The sequence below is a fragment of the Cherax quadricarinatus genome, chromosome 80 (assembly GCF_038502225.1).
Source record: "Cherax quadricarinatus isolate ZL_2023a chromosome 80, ASM3850222v1, whole genome shotgun sequence".
NCBI lineage: Eukaryota > Metazoa > Arthropoda > Malacostraca > Decapoda > Parastacidae > Cherax > Cherax quadricarinatus.
This window is the reverse complement of record NC_091371.1, coordinates 10359989-10378880: the sequence shown is the minus strand read 5'-3', so window position 1 is coordinate 10378880 and position 18892 is coordinate 10359989. Positions and strand designations below refer to the sequence as shown.

At 40.9% G+C, this 18892-nt stretch overlaps 1 protein-coding gene across 6 annotated transcripts in view; it reads left to right on the top strand.

Moving 5' to 3' along the window:
* The first annotated feature begins 7082 nt into the window (after positions 1-7082).
* Positions 7083-18892, top strand: part of LOC128702322 (AT-rich interactive domain-containing protein 3C) — a 385866-nt gene continuing 374056 nt past the window's right edge. For all 6 annotated transcript variants that reach the window (XM_070102108.1, XM_070102109.1, XM_070102106.1 and 3 more), the window contains exon 1: positions 7083-7228. In XM_070102108.1, the coding sequence (XP_069958209.1) occupies positions 7193-7228 (36 nt within the window). In that variant the 5' untranslated portion in view covers positions 7083-7192. The remainder of the gene's footprint in view (positions 7229-18892) is intronic.

Sequence of the window (18892 nt, the reverse complement as noted above, 5' to 3'; positions counted from 1 at the left end):
AATATTCTGCTAAGATAAATGCAGAAATAAAACCTATACATTCTTGTGCAAGCTAGTAGGTATTTATTCCCTCTCCCTCCTATTTTATCCTTTGGTATTACTTTACTGTTTTAGTTCTTAGCCCTTTGATACCAAGTAGTATTCATAAACCATTAAATAAATAAATTAAATAAATAAATGGCTTAGGTTAGAGATCTAATGTAAAAATTTGAATATATTTGTAGATCCTGGTATGCGAGATCGAGCCTTTGTTGCTATTGCGTGCATCTATATGTTTGCTTATGGAAACTCTAACAGGCTTTAAAGTAACAGTTCATGTGACTGCTTAATGTTTGAGTATGTAACTCTTCAGAAGAGAGATATAATGCTTATGTATCTTAGTTTCATTTTCAAACAGAATCATGCCTAGTCAAGGTTAGCTATTTCTGTGGTAACTTGAGAATGCCTCTTTGTTTTGACTTGATACTATACCTTTAAATGTTAACAATACTATCACACACATGGCTCCAAGGTACATAAGTGTTTGATTATGACTAGTTAGCTCATTGCTTCACAAGCTACAGACCCTTATGGTTTTAGTACTTAGTTATGATGATAATCCACAACCTACATGATCAGGCCTCTCACAACCCCCTCCATTTATTTTATTTGTTACTTCTCAAAATCTGGGGAAAAGGGATTCCAGTTAAAATGTCCAGCACCTTTATTATTTATTGAGAGTAGACATTTCTTAATAAAAATAATTTGTGCAATTCTTTTGAGATTTGATACATGGCTATAGGGGTTATTGGCATCTGAAGATACCTTTTTCTTTTACAAAGGGATAATTTAGCAGTTGTAGTTTATCAGTTTTACACCTATATTGATTTAGTTTTATTGATGTAGCTGCACCACTTCATTTTTTTCTTGGTATTTTGCTGTACACATGAGATTCAGCAATAGGCATCAGATTTGTTAAATTAGGTTTTCTTTCTTTTATAGGATAACTGCAGTTCACTATCAGTCTGAGCATAGTACATGTAGTTCCATACTTACTCACATGACAAAGATATTTAATTCTGAAAATGCTTCGTGGCTGTTGCAGAAGCAGGACTCTGTTCTGCCAGTACCTACAAAGCGTGCAATGCATGAAGTTCCAGGAGGCAAGTGGCTAAGACTGAAGTCCGGGCCTCCAGTAGCCCAAACTCCACGAATTTAACTTGCCACACATTCCAACATCTGGCTTCTTCATAAGCTCAAAAGTCAGAAAGATAATGAAAAAGATAATATGGATGTGGAGAACAATAATGAAAAGGAAAATAGAATAATGACAATTATCTTCTTTAGAGCCAGAGGCTCTAAAGAAGATAATTGTAGACTCAAACATTGAATCTCAAGGTAGGAGTTCAACTTTCAGAAACATGTCCTCCACAAGTATGGTAAGTGGATACTCTCCCAGTGGGCAGTCTTGGCTGTTATCAAAAAAGCATGTTAACAGTCTACAAATTCAAGACAAAATAGAAGAGATGAGAGCCTCTAACAAAAAGCAATGGTTGAGTTACTCGCCAGGTAAAAGCCCAGTAATAAAAAAGAGTGGAACCCCAAGTCTACCCCATTTACCAGAAGATGTGACGTCAGTGCCACTTGCTGGAATCAATAGCTGCTTATTGAAAAATATTTCTTAAAGATGTTTATAGGATAGACTGATGAAATTTGTTTTATTTTTGTGATTTTTTTTTTAAGTTCTCACTAATGTTATCCACTTTGAAAATATAGTTCTTGGCACAGTGTGAGCTATGAAGTAATGCTTGAAGCCTTATATTGGAACAAGTACAGTGTATATGATTTCGGTATTGAAAAGAAAATTGGACATTTAAATGTAAATATAATAAATTTAACATTATTGGAATACTTACAGGATATATTTCAATAAATATTTTAGATTAACTTGCTAGTATTCTCATGATGCTGTCATAAGAACCTGGTATATAATAGCAACATGCTGTGGTTAGACATGTCTCCCTGCAGTGCTGTGTGACCCTGGTGGGTTTAGTGCTTAGGTTTGATCATAATCATCTCCCTTAAAGCCACTGGTGTCAAAAGTCAAACAACCTTGATCTTTAATCAATTTGGGATATGATAAGCAAATCCTCCTTTGATTTTATGCAGCACTAACCCAACCATATTCTGCAGCCTCCGCAGTTACTTAAAAAAAAAATTAAGAAATGTTCCTTGATGCCAGTGAGTGATTCAAGGAACTAAATCTGCCCTTCCTTACTTGAATCAAACCTGATAAATTCTCACTTCCCCAATTAATACATGATCCCAGTGGTTTTAGTGCTGTGGGGGACCTTAGCTCTTTCCCAATTGAGAGCTTTTTGATTATAATAATAATAATAATCCCAATTGAGAGTCTATTCAGATACAAACATCCTATTTTTCCTGACTGACATGATGCCCTTTGATATTTTGTTTCCACGAACTTCGTGTCCCTTATGTGTAGAATAATCTTCCACATTCATAAGATTAATTTATTTAATCGTCCCCTTTCTACATTTATTACACATGTTTGATTTCCACATTCAACCTCGGGCAATGTCTCTTAAATTTGCCTTCCTCTGGGAAACTTCAGTGTTTTGCATTTACCTGCTCCTATGAAAATTTTTGGCGGTAAAATATTTTCAAACTAATCACTTTTTATTAACCTAATTCTCTTTCCAACTGCAAACTATTTTCACTCGGCACCTCGGTCAGCTATTCATAATCTGCCAATCCCCTACAGGAAAGATCTGGTTTTTGTGCTATTTCCCATACTCTAACAACTCTTAAAAGCTGATACACGTTTATGAATTCAAGGACAAATTGTTTTCCGGCTTTTTATCAAAGTCTGGTGAAAGAAATTACTCTCTCACAATTATGAATCAAACATAAATGGCTTAGGAACACATATCACAAGGAGAGATGTCCGGCACATCTGCAAGGACTCCCAGGCAACTGATGGTTCACCATATATTACTAGACTTCTCTCTCAAAAAGCACTTTGAGTTCACCTTCAACATCTACATCTCCCTGATGCACCAATTCTTGAAATGCCCTCCTCATCAATAGTCCAACCTTCACTGCAAGTTCCCTTTATGATTTAAAATAGAAACTTCTCTATTGCACAAACCATGACATTCATTTGACACTCGCCAGCCCTCACCTCTACTCATCCCTTCCCTCTAGTCCAGTCTATAGTATGACCTATATGGGTTCAGCCCTTGTTTTCATATTCAGGAGGGCCCCGCTTTACAGCGTTTTCGCTAATACAGCAGTTTTCAATTATACCCATTCTTCATTTATTCAGATTTCCTACAAAAATATATTCAATATATGTTAAGTACGAAAATATTTTAAGGTAAGTAATGTATGTACTGTATATGCATTTTTTAAGACTAACTCTATTTCTCACTTAATTTAGGGTATACATGTTATCAGGCTTTTTCATGCATTTGAAAGTGATAAAAAAAAGGCTGTGTAAGTGGGGCCAGTATTAGCCCGGAACCTAACCTGCTGTATAAGTGGGGCCAGTAGTAGCCGTGAACCTAACCTGCTGTACAAGCGGGGCCATCCTGTACTCACCTAGTTGAGGTTGCGGGGGTCGATTCCGAGCTCCTGGCCCCTGTATAAGAGTAATTGTGAATTTAAGCTATGCTGCCCCTCCTCGGGTCCAGCTTGATTACCATCCATTACCTTGGGTCTCAGTTATCCTTATAGGGGGGTCCGGACTAAATTAGTTGTCCACTCGAAGGATGTTCTTGATGGTGGTTAGAGGCTCTTGATCCAAGAAATTGGACTTGTCCTTCCCTTGGATCGAATCTGATTGCCTTCCATTCTGCAGGTGCTTAACAGTACCAATGGAATATATATCTTCCCTTGAATCAAACTTGATTATCAGTCATTGCCAGACACTATCTTCCCCACAAGTTTAGCATGCCACATTTGCCTTTGTTTATAAACACTAGGCATCTCCCACTTCTTCTTTTTAATGTAATACTAATAATAATAATTGACTTAGAGTCTTGAAGGTGGGAAGGGCAGTGCCTGAACTCTGAAAAAGTAAGAGTAGGAATCCGGTTGTCCGAGGCTAGTCTGAATGAATAACAATGAATGTATTTTCTTCTTTGAGTCGCCCTTCCTTGGCTGGAGACAGCTACTGAGTTAAAATAAACAAAAATGGTTTTCCAGGTAATTAATTAGCGGACTCCTGCCGGCGCTCCGCACATCAACATCTTACAGTCGCCCACAGGACAAACCTTCAAACTTTTCTTAGGTAATATATCGGTGTCTTGGGAACTACTGTCAAAGGCTTTGGTCCATGTTAGTAAAGAATCTTTGTATCCACCAAACCATATTTGCATACCTGGTCATCTTCGCTTCAACTGTCAGCTACGAGACTGCTACACGAGGACTGTCAAGTCATAATGATGATAATAATAATAATAATTATTATTATTATTATTATTATTAAACATTATTTCGTTGGCTGTGTCAATAAAGTAATGGTTTACAGTACTGAAGAGGATCCCAGAAGGGGGTCGAAATATACAGATCAATTAATCTCCTGTGTTTCTGTCTCCATGTGACAGTGCACACATAACAGTGCCAACGGTACACGTGAGTAGCAACGGAACATCAAGCAACAAAAGGACATAACAGAAACAATGAGACATAACAGTGGCAACAGAACATGCAACAGCGCCAACAGGACACAACAGTAGCAGCAGGACACACAAGAGACCATAAGACACACAACAGTCTCAACAGAACATAACAGTGACAACAGAATGTACAACACTGGCAACGCGACCTAAGTTCTGAGCACGTATAATTCCAAGAAAAGTACCTTGATGCTAGCGAGGGGCTCTTGATCCAAAGAACTGAACCTGACGTCCCCTTCCTTGGCTCGAACCCGACTGTCTCCCATTCCTCCCCAGACGCTGTATGACCCCCCCTACAAATTTAACGCTTCCCCCCATACAATAATAATAATAGAGCGCCCTTTATTATCAGTCTGACGAGCCTCCCTGTCTGCCCTCCTGTCTGCCCTCCTGTTTGCCCTCCTGTCTACCTTCCTGTCTGCTTAATCCAGCTTGACCATAAAGCTTTTAAAACTGCCACAGAACGGATGTTTCGGTCCGTTCTGGTTTATTATTAAGACGTTTCCGTCCTTGATCATTATGAAGGTGTTTCGGTCCGTTCTGGATTATTAAGACGTTTCGGTCCATCCAGAACTATTCTGAAGACATTTTGTTCCATCCAGAACCATTATCAAGACGTCTCGGTCTATCTAGAACCATTATCAGGACGTTTCGGTCCATCCAGACCATTATTAATACGTTTCAGTTCGTCCTAGACTATTAGCAAGACATTTTGGACGGTCTCGGACCGTGGCCTGGTGGCTAAAGCTCTCGCTTTGCACGGCGAGGGTCCGGTTTCGATTCTCGGGTAGGTTAGAAACATTGGGCTTGTTTTATTACACTGGTTGTCTATCAAACCATACCCCCGGCCGGGATTGAACCCGCGTCATAGAGTCTCAAAACTCCAGACCGTCGCGTTAGCCACTAGACCAGCTAGCCACAATAAGATTCATCCAACTAGGTATATTTCTACACCATAGGAAGGTTAGCACAGGCACCACTGTGACCACAGACTGGTTGTCTATGTTCACCCATTAGTAAAATGGGTACCTGGGCGTTAATGGACCGGTGTGGGTCGCATCCTGGGACAAAACTGACCTAATTTGCCCGAAATACTCTTCATGACAAGGGGTTTTCTATATATAAGCACTAAGATATATACCTTTTGGTGTATATAAACTGAAATACACACCCCTAGGTGTATATGCAATGGTATATATTTCAGTGTATATATATACACTGAGATACATGTCTCTCAGTGTATATTCACTGAGATATACACCTCTATATATTATGGTCATGGGGAAGCGCAGAGCCGTAGGGGCCATATAGCGCCTTTAGAATAGGAGGTAATCAATTCTGATCCGAGGAAGGAAAAAACTTCTTCACTTCCTCGGATCAAGAGCTGAAGGGGCTTCATGGGAGGTGCCTTGATGCTGGCGAAGGGCTGTTGATCCCAGGAATCTGAGCTGCTCTCCCCATACGTGTTTAGCGTTCCCCCTGGTATTGATTCATTGACGGCTGTGCAGTATTGATGCTATTGATTACAAAGGTGCAAGTGGCCAGGAATTTTTTTTTCATAATTTTTTTTCCATAATTTTGTGACTTTTCTTTGAATTTTTCATTTTGATTTTCCAAAATAAGTTAAGAGGCTCGTAAGAAAATATATTTTAATGTCTGGCCCTCGAAACCTTTTTTGAAAAATGAAACAGACTTACGCAGATTGATTTTTCTTATTATTCTCGTGTGATTAATTGGTAAGTGATAAGTTGATGTCATTTCCGTGGTAGACAAGAGTAATTAAGTTTATTTAGGTACAGATACATAAATTATCATACATAGCAGCATATGTGTAGATTAGGATAACCAAAAAAAAAGTCGAAGTGACTTATTTCCGTTGTAGTCTTTGGGTTAGTGATTCCCTACGGTAGCGGACACCATCACTATGCAATCAATTTGATATCAAACTCCACCCACGGCACCAGCTGGCCATCACAGGTGGGTGGTAGCGGGGCTCAGCTCGCCACTGGTGACGTAGAGAGGGCCACCAACACGCTATCAAAGTGCTATCATTGGTGGATCACCTGGCATCGAACTCCGCCCAGGATGATAACTCCGCCTTCATTCCCAGCCAGGGTTGCGCACTCTCTGGTTGCCACCCACTAAATCCACCCAATTCCTTCAAATCTCCCTTTAATTAACCCACACACCTAACTACACCCCGACTGTCATCTCCTCGGGGGAACGATAGATGCGTCCCAGTGAAGGTTACCCCTACTGGGGGATAGATGAAGGTGTTATAAGTGTATATTATAGGGAGTAATCGAGTGTGATATCGCTTGTTTGAGTTGGTGACGTCTGGCAAGCTGAGGGAGACTGGGGCTCTCTCTCTCAAGATTTCCTCAGTTGTATTCCGTGCTCCGTGTGACGTAGTGTGTGTCAATCCTTAAAACATTTTGATAGACGCAGTGGTGACCACTTAAAAATCCGTCAAGATTCGGGTCAAAAACCGAGAGCCCGTCCCCGTGTACCAGATGGAGCACCCGGAGATAGAGGATGATGGTCGCATGGTGAGTTGAAGAGGCTCCAGTTGAGTGCTCGGAGGCCAGGGCTCCGCGTCTCGCAGGAGGTCCAAGAGGCCGCTGGGTTTGTTTTGGTTTGGGGGAGATAGTGCACATTTTAACCCTCCCCCTGGCGACCCACGTGGGCTCACACATGGGGGTACGTCCCGGACAACACGGTTCGACGTTATTAATAACGAATATAGCGTTGAATGATGTTTGTTATGGAATAATTGATTCATGATTCTTCACTACACGATGATCTAATATAACGCTTAATTTACTTCATAGTTGACCAGTCAAGAATTTTATAATAACAATAATTATTATGAACTGTAGTCCCAATTAATTAATTGTTGATAATAAATTAAAAAATAAATAAATATAAATCTTTAATTTACAAATGAAATAAAATTTAATTAATAACCAGTTAATTATCTAAATAATTATAAAAACCCATTTTCATTAAATCTGAAAATAATAAATAATTGAAAATAAAACAAAAGGTGGTTATTGTTTAAAATAATAAAATTTCTTATTAACTTTGACACTCAAATTATCCAGGACAATTATGTGAGGAAATAAAAATGGATAATAATTGTCAAAATATATTGATGCAGATTTTTAGGTACATAAAATATTTCATAGTGTATAGAACTTTTCAGATCTTAAAAAAATATTAAAACTCTCCAGTGTATAATATGTGTGTGTGTGTGTGTGTGTTTGTGTGTGTGTGTGTGTGTGTGTGTGTGTGTGTGTGTGTGTGTGTGTGTGTGCGTATTAGTAAATAATCGTAACCATGAGGAAAAATTTATTTAATTCTATGGTAATATTAATTTCCATAATTGTTATCTTAAAAGAATTGATCTCAGTTTCAGATATTTAGATCAATTTTCAACTTTCGCAGCTCCGGCCTCGTTTAATCTGTGGTTTAACACCAGCCTGTTGAATTGTGATCTAGCTTAAATACTTCTCTGTTCGTCATATAGTTACTAGTGAAAGCAAAAGAATTGGTTAATAGAGAGAGTGTAGAGTTGAGCGCAGAGAGTGACTCCACTCCATTATTGTTTAGTAATATTGAGTCCGCTAGGAATAAGTTACATGAAATAGGATTGATTGCATATACAAGAAAAAAAATGGATATTATTGCTGTAACAGAGACCTGGTTAGTTTAGGTACATGTACACATTATCATACAAATGTGTAAATTACCTATGATAACCCCAAAAGAGTCAAAGTGGCTTATTTCTACTGGGGTCCTTGAACGATAGAAAAAATGCCTTCTGGATGCCACATACAAGGTTATAAATTAATCCACACTGATATTGTCGACAGTAAAGGTGGTGGAGTGACGGTGTACGTTACATCGTTTAAACTGTTACACTAGAGAAAATACAGAAGTGGAAGCGACGGACACTGGTTCTGGTTGGCTACAGTTTTTCGAGGGATGTGAAAAGCTAATCTTGGGAGTGATTTACAGACATCCCCTCCAAACCTAGATAGGGAACACGGTTAACTTCCACGGGACAAAATTACTAAGACATCTAACTACGAAATTGTTGTGTTAAAGGGAGACTTTAAGTTTACCCAAATTGACTGGATCAGTTTGACAGGAATTCTTGAATCTAGCGACTTTCTGGATACGATTCAGATTTTTTTTTAGAGAGAGATTTTGCGGCAGAGCCAGCTAGAGGAAAGAACCTGCTTGTTTGGTCTTCCTGACAAGGAATTTATCAAAATTATCTTGAGGTTAGTGATGAGCTTGGAGAAAGTGATCACAGTTCACCCAATGTATAGAATTACCCATATAACTCTAATCAAATTAAGCCTCCTGATTTTTATGCAGCCGATTTTGCGAGGCTGAGGGATTATGCTGTAATTCAGGTAGGCGGTGATGATTACCAATATGACATTTAAGTAAAAGGACAAATGCAGCTAATGTGACATTTTATTGTGGCAACGTTTCGCTCTCCAGGAGCTTTGTCAAACTTGACAAAGCTCCTGGAGAGCGAAACGTTGACACAATAAAATGTCACATTAGTTCCATTGTATTAATATTCTACCAATATTAATACAATGTGACATTTATCAAAGCAGAGTTCTAGCTGCCCAGACAACTTATGTTCTAAGTAGGGAAATTATATCAAGCAAAAAGTAACTTCTGCATCTGATTGAAGAAGTCTACTGTGAAGGCGAAACGTTTCAATAATATAGATACCCAACTGTTGCTCATGTGTCTTAATCATCAACTTGTCGGTATTTTATACCATTTTCTACACAAAAAAATAACCCTGAATGGCTAAACAAAATATTAAAACATCTCATGGATCAAAAGAGTAGCATTTACGAGCGAAAAGGAGAGGGACATTTAATGAATAAATGAATAAAATTAAAGAGTGATTAAAAAAAATAAATATGATATTGTTTATTTGGATTTTAGTAAAACTCACAAGAGACTCATGAGAAAAGTGGCAGCTCATGGTATAGGAGGTAAAGTTCTAGCGTGGATAGAGGCATGGCTTACCAATACAAAGCAGAGAGTTTCCATTAATGGGATCAAATCTGAATAGGGATTGGTCACTAGTGGCGTTCCACAAGGATCAGTTTTAGGCCCTCTGTTGTTCATAATTTACATTAATGACCTTGATGAAGGAATTACAAGTGACATCAGCAAATTTGCTGATACAAAAATAGGCCGTATGATTCATTCTGAGGAGGATACCAATGAACTCCAGAAGGATTTGGACAAATTAATGTCTTGGTCTAATAAATGACAGATGAAGTTCAATGTGGACAAGTGTAAAGTACTAGTCCTTGGTAATGCAACTAATGTGACATTTGTGCAAGAAAGGTATCAAATATCGACAATATGAAAGTTAAGACACATGTGCGACATCTGGATATCTTTATGTAGACGTTTCGCCATCCAGTGGCTTTATCAATACAGATTCTAGGACATAATTGGAAGACAGTAGAACTATATACAAAAGATGAGGTAATCAGTCCCTCAGCCTTGGAGTTAGTGTTCACAGCATCGTGGTGGTGGAGAATCTGGAGCAAAGGCAAGAAGACTGGCGGTTATATAGGCGTCAGTGGATCAGGACGTGTAGCAGACGAGGGCATAGTCACTGGTAGGCGGGATACCCCAGTGGAAGTAGGTCCTTCCCAAAGAGATAGGTTAGTTGTAGCAGCCGTGAAGAAGGTCTTGTAGATGTCCTCTGAACCAAGATTCCATGATGTTGCAGTGTCTGACAAGTTGCGCAAGAAAGATATAAAATACCGACAATATTAATGACCTTGTAATAAAGTGTCCTTTTACTTTACATTAATGACCTTGATGAAGACATCCAGATGTTGCACATGTGTCTTAACCTTCAATGTGACATTTTATTGTGGTAACAGCTTGACAAAGCTCCTGGAGAGCGAAACGTTGCCACAATAAAATGTCACATTAGTTGCACTTGTGTCCTTTTACTTTACATATTGTCGGTAATTCTACCAACTTTATTACGAAATAACCTTCGAAGTTATAAACTAGGAGAAGTAGAGCTTGATCATACATCATGTGAAAAAGGCATGGGAGTCATGGTAAGCAGAAATCTAAAGCCAAGACAGCAGTGCCTAAGTGTGAAGGCTAACAGATTACTAGGATTTATTTCAATAAGTATAAGTAACATAAATCCAAAAGTTATTTTACAACTCTATATATCACTTGGCAGACGATGCACCATCCCCCCAATGAAAAGCAGGGGTGTCACTAGCACGTTAAGAGACCATACAATAAGTGTCAGGGGCTCGAGACTGTTCAGCTGCCTCCCAGCATACATAAGGGGGATTACCAACAGACCCCTGGCAGTCTTCAAGCTGGCACTGGACAAGCACCTAAAGTCAGTTCCTGATCAGCCGGGCTGTGGCTCGTACGTTGGTTTGCGTGCAGCCAGCAGCAACAGCCTGGTTGATCAGGCTCTGATCCACCAGGAGGCCTGGTCACAGACCGGGCCGCGGGGGCGTTGACCCCCGGAACTCTCTCCAGGTAAACTCCAGGTATCACTAGTGAGACCCCATTTAGATTATGCTGCTCAGTTTTGGTCTCCTTACTGCGGGACAGATATAGACCCATTGGAGAACATACAGAGATGAATGCCTAAAATGATTTACTGTATAAGGAATCTCCCGTATGATGACAGACTTAGAGCCTTGAATCTCCACTCTCTGGAGAGGCGTAGAATGAGGGAGATATCGAAGTGTATAAGTGGATGACGGGCATAAACAAAGGTGATATTGTAATAATGTTGGTAGAATTACCGACAATATGTAAAGTAAAAGGACACAAGTGCAACTAATGTGACATTTTATTATGGCAACGTTTCGCTCTCCAGGAGCTTTGTCAAGCCGATACAAGCAGTATATGGACACAGAGGGTATATAAAGGCTCACAGTGAGGTGCAATACTAGTGAGGTACCATTTCGATGTTCACTAGTGGTAGTGGTAGTAGTAGTGACAATATGGTATAGCAATTAATTCGTGTTGTTAGGTAAGACACATATGCAACAGTTAGACAACTTTATTCCGAAACGTTTCGCCTACACAGTAGGCTTCTTCAGTCGAATACAGAAAGTAGGCAGGAACAGTAGAGATGTGAAGACGATGTAATCAGTCCATCACCCTTAAAGTCGTAGAATTTGAGGTTGTCAGTCCCTCGGCCTGGAGAAGTTCAGTTCCATAGTCAGGAACTATCTGAAGAACAAGCGACAGTGCGGAGACTTAAATACTGTCGGAAGGAGAGGTGCAGGGTAGTAGTAGTGGTAGTAGTAGTAGTAGTGAGAGGCCACTGAGAGGTCATGTCCCTCTCAGATCCAACACTTCTCACTTGAAAAGCTTGTCCAAGGTGTTTTCTGTACCAAGATGCCACGTGTTGCAGTGTCTGACAAGATGAACATCAAAATGGTATACAATACCGACAGGTTGTTAGGTAAGACACATATGCAACAGTTAGACAACTTTATTCCGAAACGTTTCGCCTACACAGTAGGCTTCTTCAGTCGAATACAGAAAGTAGGCAGGAACAGTAGAGATGTGAAGACGATGTAATCAGTCCATCACCCTTAAAGTCGTAGAATTTGAGGTTGTCAGTCCCTCGGCCTGGAGAAGTTCAGTTCCATAGTCAGGAACTATCTGAAGAACAAGCGACAGTGCGGAGACTTAAATACTGTCGGAAGGAGAGGTGCAGGGTAGTAGTAGTGGTAGTAGTAGTAGTAGTGAGAGGCCACTGAGAGGTCATGTCCCTCTCAGATCCAACACTTCTCACTTGAAAAGCTTGTCCAAGGTGTTTTCTGTACCAAGATGCCACGTGTTGCAGTGTCTGACAAGATGAACATCAAAATGGTATACAATACCGACAGGTTGTTAGGTAAGACACATATGCAACAGTTAGACAACTTTATTCCGAAACGTTTCGCCTACACAGTAGGCTTCTTCAGTCGAATACAGAAAGTAGGCAGGAACAGTAGAGATGTGAAGACGATGTAATCAGTCCATCACCCTTAAAGTCGTAGAATTTGAGGTTGTCAGTCCCTCGGCCTGGAGAAGTTCAGTTCCATAGTCAGGAACTATCTGAAGAACAAGCGACAGTGCGGAGACTTAAATACTGTCGGAAGGAGAGGTGCAGGGTAGTAGTAGTGGTAGTAGTAGTAGTAGTGAGAGGCCACTGAGAGGACATGTCCCTCTCAGATCCAACACTTCTCACTTGAAAAGCTTGTCCAAGGTGTTTTCTGTACCAAGATGCCACGTGTTGCAGTGTCTGACAAGATGAACATCAAAATGGTATACAATACCGACAGGTTGTTAGGTAAGACACATATGCAACAGTTAGACAACTTTATTCCGAAACGTTTCGCCTACACAGTAGGCTTCTTCAGTCGAATACAGAAAGTAGGCAGGAACAGTAGAGATGTGAAGACGATGTAATCAGTCCATCACCCTTAAAGTCGTAGAATTTGAGGTTGTCAGTCCCTCGGCCTGGAGAAGTTCAGTTCCATAGTCAGGAACTATCTGAAGAACAAGCGACAGTGCGGAGACTTAAATACTGTCGGAAGGAGAGGTGCAGGGTAGTAGTAGTGGTAGTAGTAGTAGTAGTGAGAGGCCACTGAGAGGTCATGTCCCTCTCAGATCCAACACTTCTCACTTGAAAAGCTTGTCCAAGGTGTTTTCTGTACCAAGATGCCACGTGTTGCAGTGTCTGACAAGATGAACATCAAAATGGTATACAATACCGACAGGTTGTTAGGTAAGACACATATGCAACAGTTAGACAACTTTATTCCGAAACGTTTCGCCTACACAGTAGGCTTCTTCAGTCGAATACAGAAAGTAGGCAGGAACAGTAGAGATGTGAAGACGATGTAATCAGTCCATCACCCTTAAAGTCGTAGAATTTGAGGTTGTCAGTCCCTCGGCCTGGAGAAGTTCAGTTCCATAGTCAGGAACTATCTGAAGAACAAGCGACAGTGCGGAGACTTAAATACTGTCGGAAGGAGAGGTGCAGGGTAGTAGTAGTGGTAGTAGTAGTAGTAGTGAGAGGCCACTGAGAGGTCATGTCCCTCTCAGATCCAACACTTCTCACTTGAAAAGCTTGTCCAAGGTGTTTTCTGTACCAAGATGCCACGTGTTGCAGTGTCTGACAAGATGAACATCAAAATGGTATACAATACCGACAGGTTGTTAGGTAAGACACACTGTTGCATATGTGTCTTACCTAACAACCTGTCGGTATTGTATACCATTTTGATGTTCATCTTGTCAGACACTGCAACACGTGGCATCTTGGTACAGAAAACACCTTGGACAAGCTTTTCAAGTGAGAAGTGTTGGATCTGAGAGGGACATGACCTCTCAGTGGCCTCTCACTACTACTACTACTACCACTACTACTACCCTGCACCTCTCCTTCCGACAGTATTTAAGTCTCCGCACTGTCGCTTGTTCTTCAGATAGTTCCTGACTATGGAACTGAACTTCTCCAGGCCGAGGGACTGACAACCTCAAATTCTACGACTTTAAGGGTGATGGACTGATTACATCGTCTTCACATCTCTACTGTTCCTGCCTACTTTCTGTATTCGACTGAAGAAGCCTACTGTGTAGGCGAAACGTTTCGGAATAAAGTTGTCTAACTGTTGCATATGTGTCTTACCTAACAACCTGTCGGTATTGTATACCATTTTGATGTTCATCTTGTCAGACACTGCAACACGTGGCATCTTGGTACAGAAAACACCTTGGACAAGCTTTTCAAGTGAGAAGTGTTGGATCTGAGAGGGACATGACCTCTCAGTGGCCTCTGGACAAATAAAGACTGGAAAGAGGCAGGTTGTTTCAGTGTTCACTCTCTGTAATGTGCTTTGTGTAGTATAACAGGAGAGACTATGTGATGGCAGGGTTTACTGTTTTCAGGAGGATTCTTGCTAAGACTTCGGAGATGGTGAAGCTGCCGTTGTTTTGTTTAATTGTATTCGAAACAGCGATCAGTGCTGATTCGAGGCACTTGCGTCTGCGGAAATTAGTTTCTTTGATCACTAATTGGGCGTCCCTGAATTTCATGAGATGATTGGTGGAATTTCGGTGTTGTACACAGGCGTTGTTCAAGTTATCGTTCCTACATGCGTAAATGTGTTAATTGAGGCGTGTGTCGAGGTTTCTTGCTGTTTCACCCACGTAAATCTTGTCACAGCCTCCACAGGGTATAGTGTAAACTCCTGCATTGACTGGTTCGCGGTGCTTGGATTTTGTCCTGGTTAGATCCTTTATTGAAGTGGTAGAAGCGATGGCGACTCTGGTGTTAGCTTGTGAAAGTACTTTAGAAACGTTCAGTGCAACCTGGCTGTTGGGAAGAATTATAACTTTGTTGGTATAAAATACCGGCCTACACAGTAGGCTTCTTCAGTCAGAGGTGTTGGTGCGTGGAGAATTGATGATCTGAAGAGCTCTTTTCTTGCAGTCTTTGATGAAAAAGGAAGGAAAATGTACCTTATTGAAACAATATTGTTTCAGACTATGGAACAATACTCTTCTCCAGACTGAGGGACTGACCACCTTAAAACTTAAAGGGTGATGGACTGATTACATCGTCTTCAAGTATCTTCTGCTTCTATCAACTTTTCTGTACTCGACTGAAGAAGTCTACTGTGTAGGCGAAACGTTTCGAAATAAAGATACCTAACTGTTGCATATGTGTCTTACCTAACAATCTGTCGGTATTTTATACCATTTTAATGTTCACATGTGCAAATCTTGGGTATCGTTATTGAGGAAACGTTTCGCCACACAGTGGCTTCATCAGTCCATACGAAGGATAAACTTGAAGAACATGAGGAGAATGAGGTAATCAGTCCCTCAACCTTGAGTCGATGTGATCAGTCCATCAATCTTGAATAGATTCTAGATTGATGGACTGACCACATCGACTCAAGGTTGAGGGACTGATTACCTCATTCTCCTCATGTTCTTCAAGTTTATCCTTCGTATGGACTGATGAAGCCACTGTGTGGCGAAACGTTTCCTCAATAAAGATACCCAAGATTTGCACATGTGTTTAATTTAACAAACTCTCTGCTGCCTTTCTGTCAACCATGCCTCTGTCCATGAAAAAAAAATTCTCCTATTCCGTGTGCCTTAATTTTTCCTCAATATTCATTACCATGATGTACCTCCTCAAATACCTTAGCTAAAAAAATGAATAAATTTGTAAGGCAGGAACGCCATTTTGTAAAGCCGTGCTGAGATTCATTGATCAATTTATGCATTTCAAGATGCCTACGAATCGCCTCAGGAATTATTGATTCTATAAATTTTCCCACTATGGAGGTTAGGCTTATTGGTCTATAGTTCGGAGCTAAGGACCTATCACCCACTTTGAAAATAGGTATCACATTTGCTATTTTCCACTTATCCAGCACTATGCCAGTTTGTAGTGAAACATTGAAAAGATTACCCAAAGATTTTCCAAGTTCCTCTTTACATTCCTTTAGAACCCTTGCATACAGTTCATCAGGGCCTGGGGATTTGTTAGGTTTTAATTTATCAATTTGTCTAAGCACCATATCACTTGTGACCCTAATCGTGTATAGTTTATTATTGTCCTGTTCTATATAATTTATTATTTCTGGAATATTGCTAGTATCTTCCTATGTAAAAGCTGAGAGGAAGTAAGTGTTAAAAATTATACACATTTCCGTATCACTGTTGGTGAGCTGACCCGAGTAACTTTTGAGTGAGCCTATCTTGTCGGTATCACTGTCTCATTTTTGGGCATGTGATAAATGCAGAGTTACCGAAGTCATGGTTTTTGATCAAAAACCATGACTTCGGTGACTCTGCATGTGATAAATGGTTTGAAAACCGATAAGTTGACGATTGAGACACTTATGCAACATGGGAATCTTTAATAGTCCCACATGTTGCATAAGTGTCTCAGTCTTCATTTCTGGGTATCTTTATTGTGAAAACGTTTCGCCACACATTGGCTTCATCAGTCCAATACAAAGAAGAATAGTGTAGATCAGAAGGAGAATAAGGTAATCAGTCGATGTAATCAACCCATCAATCTTATCACTATTCTTCTTTGTATTTGACTGATGAAGCCACTGTGTGGCGAAACGTTTCCACAATAAAGACACCCAAGTGTTGCACACGTGTCTTGTTTATTAATTTAATAACATTATGCGCCCCATAACCATCCTGTGGGTAATAGCCAAGATTAGGGGAAATGGTATGGTGATACCGACAAGATGTGGAAAAAGACACTTATGTACTGTTCAGGACATTTATTAGAGGAAACGTTTCGCCACGAAGAACTGAAGAAGCCACTCATGGCGAAATGTTTCCTCTAATAAATGTCCTGAACTGGTGGCCCGGTGGCCTGGTGGCTAAAGCTCCCGCTTCACACACGGAGGGCCCGGGTTCGATTCCCGGCGGGTGGAAACATTTCGACACGTTTCCTTACACCTGTTGTCCTGTTCACCTAGCAGCAAATAGGTACCTGGGTGTTAGTCGACTGGTGTGGGTCGCATCCTGGGGGACAAGATTGAGGACCCCAATGGAAATAAGTTAGACAGTCCTCGATGACGCACTGACTTTCTTGGGTTATCCTGGGTGGCTAACCCCAGGGGTTAAAAATCCGAACGAAATCTTATCTTATCTTAACTGTACATAAGTGTCTTTTTCCACAGTCCCAAGATTACAGAGGTACATACAGAGTCCAAGGACCTGGCCACAAGAAACATGAGCTTATGGGTGAGTGAATGTGAAAATTGTATACAATACTGGGAGGGACTGGTCCCTAATCTGCACACAGAAATCACTCCCTACGAAAGCAAAAGACTTGGCAGGCGATGCAACATCTCCCCAGTGAAAAGTAGTGGTGCCACTAGTACACTAAGAGAAAACACAGTAAGTGTCCGAGGCCCAAGACTGTTCAGCAGCCTCCCACCAGCTATAAGGGGGATTACCAATAGACCCCTGGTTATCGTCAAGAGGGAGCTAGACAGAGTCGGTGCCGGATCAGCCGGGCTGTGGTTCGTACATTGGACTACGTGCGGCCAGCAGTAGCAGCCTCGTTGATCAGGCTTTGATCCATCGGGAGGCCTGGTGGTGGATCGGGCTGCAGGGGCGTTGATCCCCGGAATAACCTCCAGGTAATACTGACAGGTTGGTAAGACACATGTACAACACTCAGGTATCTTTATTCCGAAACGTTTCGCCTACACGGCAGGCTTCTTCAGTCGAGTACTGAAAGACGTATTTCTGAGAGCTACGAGGCTGTGCAGTTGTTGTTACAGAGAACGATAGTCGTCAATATTGATCGCAGCTGCACTGCTGTTGCCCTGGACGTGTCAGGGATATTGATCCTCATTTGAAGTGTTTCTGACAGCAACAGCTGTCAGCTTATTTCTGCCCCCCCCCTTGTGAAAGAAATAAGCTTTCTTCGCCCCGTGTAGAGCTCCAACATGTCCACAACGAACGAAACGGTGTCCTCCCCCCATGAAATGTTCCATCTACAGCGGGGGCTTTGACCCCTCCCCGGACACCCTCAAGGTAAACTCCAAGTAAACAAACATTATTATTATTATTATTATTATTATTATTATTATTATTATTATTATCATCATTATTATTATTATTATCGATTGTTCAATATTTCGATCGATGAAGACAAGAACCACGGTTCGAATCCTTACTTTTTTTTTTTTAACGCGAGTGATTGTCACAGCGGTGCCAAAGGTGCTGCAAGAGGACACTGTTAACGTGAGTGTTCCAGGACTCTTCAACCTGCTAACAGATTTCAGAAATATTGCTGGAACAACTCTTCTCCAGGCTGAGGGACTGACCACCTCCAGATTCCATTGATGTTGCAATATTGTGTTTCTTAGTATCATTTCCTTGTTGTGTGTGTGTGTGTGTGTGTGTGTGTGTGTGTGTGTGTGTGTGTGTGTGTGTGTGTGTGTGTGTGTTCCATTCGTGTTTGCGGGGGTCGAGACTCAGCTCCTGGCCCTTCCTCCTAGACCACCTTGATCAGCATCACTGACTTCTGGCTTCTTGGGCCTTATCATATCTGATAAATTAGACATATGTGCAACACTTGGGTATCTTTATTGAGAAAACGTTTCGCCACACAC